General features: G+C 48.9%; 1 protein-coding gene across 1 annotated transcript in view; it reads left to right on the forward strand.

Moving 5' to 3' along the window:
• LOC134064479 (collagen alpha-1(XIX) chain) overlaps nt 1-5,000 on the forward strand; it is a 76,360-nt gene that overhangs the window by 25,125 nt on the left and 46,235 nt on the right. Inside the window, exon 12 of the mRNA XM_062520402.1 lies at nt 1,828-1,881. Coding sequence (XP_062376386.1) covers nt 1,828-1,881 — 54 coding nt within the window. The remainder of the gene's footprint in view (nt 1-1,827; nt 1,882-5,000) is intronic.

The raw sequence follows: 5,000 nt of genomic DNA on the forward strand, positions 1-5,000 counted from the left end.
CTCCGGGCACAATGCAAACACACCATCTAGTTTTTTCAGTAAGTTTTAGAATAATTTCTCAAGTGTCAGCGTTTGATGCACACTCTCGTCAAAGATCGTATAGTTACTAAGATGAATCATAAAGGGGTTTTTCAATGGAATGAAATGGCACCACTTCCGCCTCCTAAAGGGGCGTAATCAGTGACGAAATAATCGGTTTAGAACGGTGTAGAATCAGCAGAAGCAGGTGCCGTTGATAACAGGTTTATTTCTCCCAAAGAAATACCTCCGTTTGCCTTCTAAATGGGAGTGGCAGTTGCGTCACAATGAAACCAGAATTTACCCTCATATGAATCGTCTCGCTTTATAAACCGTCTCTGCTCTCGTTCTGTTGATTTGGATGAGTCCTCTTTGTCTGTGCAGACTGCTGAACAGTGACCACCAGTGCAGCTCTTTCAGGCTGGCCAGCTCTCTCTGTCCCAGCCGCCGTCCCCCTGCAGAGAAGCAAATGGACGCCACCGGTCACTCATCCGCTCAGCAGACAGCCGCTTCTAGTTCCACACAGTGGATGACCGCACCGCACCACACCGCACCGTACCACGCCACTCTGCCCGCTTTGCCTGCTTTGGCTGCCTTGCTTGAGGCCGGGGCGTGTTAGGCAGTCAGTCAGTCCGTCAGCCCCATCACGTTGGCAGGGGATCCGGGAGACGCGACGGTGAAGAAGAAGGCCATCATGTGCGGCTGATATATCTCACCGCTAATGGCCCTCGCACTTCAGTAGCCTAACTAAGACAAATTGCGCTGTTTTGGAGTGCGTTTAGCACCCCTCCATCCTCCGAGCCCTGCTCCTAAGCACCCCGCCACACACACACACACACACACACACACACACACATACACACACGCACGCACACACACACACCCCGCGCCGCGCCGCTCCTTAGCTTATTTCAAACGCTTCTCGCCGCCGCTCCAAATGTGTCACACCTAACAAGGGCCGCTGTAAATTTAGTCTGTCGATACATGTCAGGGCTCATTCGTCAGCCGCCTTGGCCGCCGGTGGACGCTTATTTCCCCGCACGCTCTCTCTCTCTCTCTCTCTCTCTCTCTCTCTCTCTCTCCCTCCCTCTCAGCTGTCCCTCCTCCTCTCGCCGGCTTTTCACCGCGACCGACCGACTGCCCGAGCGACCGCCAACCGCCGCTGTAGCCGCGTCCTGACTTTGCCCAGGGCCCTTCAGCGCCCAATCAGATCCCAAACAGACCCTGCCCAGAGGCAAAGGCGATGAAAATCCTAATCTTGGCTGTGACCAGCGGGCTTGCTTTTTTTTTTTTTTTTTTGGGGGGGGATGGGGGGTTTTTCGGCGGGGGGAAGGGAGGGGGGGTGTGTAGGGGTTTGACGTAGACACGGCGCTAGGAGGGGCGTTGGAAAGGTTGATATCTGTTAATCGCATAACTGTCAGAAGAAAGAATACTGCTTCATGATTTAAAAGGGGGGGGGGGGCCTCGAATGACACCACCTTCCTCTCAGCAAGGCGAGGACAATATTGCAAATAAGTTAAAGTCAATGGAGGCCGCAGGCGTCTGCATGGTTAATGGCCTCTTATAGGCTGATGACACTGTAGACCTGGGGGATCGGGGCAGGGAGGGTGTGTGTGTGTGTGTGTGTGTGTGTGTGTGAGTGGTTAGTGTTGCCATAACAGGAAAGCTCTAACTGTACTGTACAGTTGTCGTTTCCACATCGTAACCCGGGAGGATAAAATATATCTTTTTTGATAAACGGCCTGTTTTTCATTCTTTCTGTTTTTCATTCTTTGTGTTGTTGTTGTTGTTTTTTCCACTTCTCCCCAGGGATTGAAAGGTGACCCAGGAGCTGCAGGTGAGCCTGGCCTCAAAGGTGAAAAAGTGAGTCTTCTGTTTATTATTTACAGCAAAGAGCATGAGCAATGAAAGGGACAGTGAACGCACCACACACACACACACACACACACACACACACACACACACACACACACACACACACACACACACACACACACACACACACATCATCCTCCCAGTGCTGTTGTTGTGCCCCCCCACCTCCCCTAACCTATTTCTCCACCTCTCCCCATCATCTCTCTCTCTCTCTCCCTCCCTATCTCCACCTCTCAAATCCTCTCTGTCTATCCCCCATCCTCTCTCTCTCCCCCGACCATCTCTCACTCTCTCTCCACCTCTCAAATCCTCTCTGTCTATCCCCCATCCTCTCTCTCTCCCCCGACCATCTCTCACTCTCTCTCCACCTCTCCAATCCTCTCTGTCTATCCCCCCATCCTCTCTCTTTACCTCTCCCCACATCCTCTCTCTCTACCTTTTCCTCTTCCTCTCTGAACTGCCTCTATTTCCACCTCTGCTTTGAGTCTGCTGCTGCTTGTGCTTGAGAAGGTTCATGGCTAATGTCAATCTGTCTGTGTCTGCCTCTCTTCACTCCCCAGTGAAGCTCTGAGGTCTCTCTATGTGTGTGTGTGTGTGTGTGTGTGTGTGTGTGTGTGTGCAGCTTACCTTGGATCTCACAGAGCACCAAAGGATGTGCTAATATTGTTATCGTATAATTTCCCATTGAAGGTTTTCTAAAAGGAAAACCTTCTGAAAAGTCCTATTTACTTTGTCAAGCCAGTAGACTTAACTTGGCCAGCTGCTTGTATAACGTCCCTTTAAAAAACATGATGTACCTACAACTGCATGTTCAAACTGTAGGCCGTGGAGTTGGAAGAGATGAGACATTGCGTTATCCATCTTGCCAGCAAATGTATTTTTGATCGAGAGACCACGCCTGTGGCTGGTATCTGCACGTGATTAGGTAGATTATCAAAATAGATGTTATCTGTATCAGACACACCCCTCCAAAACAGGATTCCATTCTCACATGATTCGCATGTGAAGAGAGAGCTTTCAGTAAAGGTGTCCAGAGACACACACACACACACACACACACACACACACACACACATGCTTGCATGCAAGGATACGTGCAGACACAGGCACACACAAACATGCAGGAACACACATGTATGCATGCGCAAGCACACACACACACAAACACACACACACACACACACACACACACACACACACACACACACACACACATATGTCAAACTGACTGAACGCTGTTGGAGCCCACAGTAGTCCTGTTTAATGTCTAATAAGAGCTTAGGCTTTTTTGGCCGATGCAACCCTCTCCCCTTCACTTGCTGTCTGTCTTTTATATGTAACAACAATGATTAAGTGGTGAAAATGATCCACATCCGCTCAAATGCACTTGGCCTCTGATTTAAAACGGAGACGTTTCAGGGGTTGCCGTCTGGCTAAGTCAATGAGAACTACAGTAGTTCTGACACATACAGCAAGACGCTGAACAGACTTCAAACACGCTGAAATAGTACGAAAAATCCCTCCTATCAGCACCTCTTTATACGCAGCCTGCTCACCAAAATATGAATTTAAATGAGCTCCGTTTTGCATGCATCTGGAAAGCATCAAGGATGTATCTTTTCAGCAAGACTTTCTCTCTCTCTCTCTCTGTCTCTCTCTGTCTCTCTCTCTCTGTCTCTCTCTGTCTCTCTCTCTCTCTCTCTCTCTCTTCCTTGTACACCAGTGCTGAGGGATTACTCTCAGTGTACGAGATGAAATGTTCTCCTCTAATTAGTTGTCCTATCCTCCGTGTTCTTTGATATCCCAGCCTCTCTGGTCGGGTGTGTGTTTTTTTTTTTTTTGTGCTTGTTGTTGTTGTTGTTGTTGTTGCTGTTGTTGTATTTCATAGGGACTGTCTGATTGCATGTGATTGGAGGTGTGCTTGCCTCTCTGGCTTCAGCCCTAATGAGTCCTGCTATATGGTGTTCTGTCTGGGCCAGTGAATTGCCAGCTACTGTATTTTATAGTCATCAGCCTCCTGGTGGGACTGTGGGGAGGGACTGTTTGTTTTGTATTGAAACTGACGGGGGGAGGTAGACCCGTCCTGCTGTTGCTACATGATGTAATAAAGCCCCTCTGTGTTGTCGAGGAGGCAGCTTGTGGGTGGAACCGGTTCCGTATCAGAGTTGAACTGTTATGACTGCGGAAGATGAATATTCTTACGAAATCCCCCTCTCCTGTTTTACCTACCTCAGTGGAATAGCACGCTGACTGGAGGTTTTTTATTTTTGTTTATAAAAAAAATAAATAAAAGAAAACTCGTAGTGGAAATTAATCTGCACCTGCAGTAGCCATAGATGCTAAGTGGGTATTAGTGGAAGTGCCATAATAAGTTACTGTACTTTGCCTTTGCATTGGGGCGTTCAGTCTGCTGGAAAGTAAATAATGGAGCAACATTTAAAAGTTTCCAGCTTGCAGACTTTTTGCCCCGGCTTCCCACCATTCAAACTGTGTTAAATTGCACTTTTTTTTCAGGCCAGAAAGCGACTAACAGAAAAATAATTAGGTCGCTTGTATTCATTGGGGGGGAAGGGAGGGGGAGAGGAGGGGTGCTGTTGTGTGTGTATTTTTTCCCCCTCAGCCTCTCCCTGCTTTGTTTTAACTTTGTGTTTAAGTGCAGGGCTGTGGGCGGCGGGTGTCTTGTGAGCTACTGTTTACTCGTCCAACCCCCCCCCCCCACACACACACTCTCTGACGCGCGGCGTGACATTTCCCATACGCGCCGTCCCGTCGTGCCCCTCCTCTTTCCTCTTTGTTATTGTAGCGAGGCTTTAATCTATATGTTTAGTTTGCTGTATTTATTTTAAGATCCAGAAAAGCCGTTGACGGCTCGTCTCTACCTGACAGTTAAGAGAGGGAGCACACCCAGGTGTGTTGTTTACGAGTCCGATATCGGTGGCGCACCTGGAGTAAGAAGGGGGCGCGCGGTGGCGCAGTGCTAGGTGGACAGGAACCAAAATGTCAGAGTGATGACGCCAGGGTGGTTTTTATTTCTGTGACCTTTCGGTTTCAGCAGGCGTGAGCGATGCCCGTGAGCTTTTTCATCCACATGTCAGAGCCCCTGAAAT

The sequence above is a fragment of the Sardina pilchardus genome, chromosome 18 (assembly GCF_963854185.1).
Source record: "Sardina pilchardus chromosome 18, fSarPil1.1, whole genome shotgun sequence".
Classification (NCBI taxonomy): Eukaryota; Metazoa; Chordata; class Actinopteri; order Clupeiformes; family Clupeidae; genus Sardina; species Sardina pilchardus.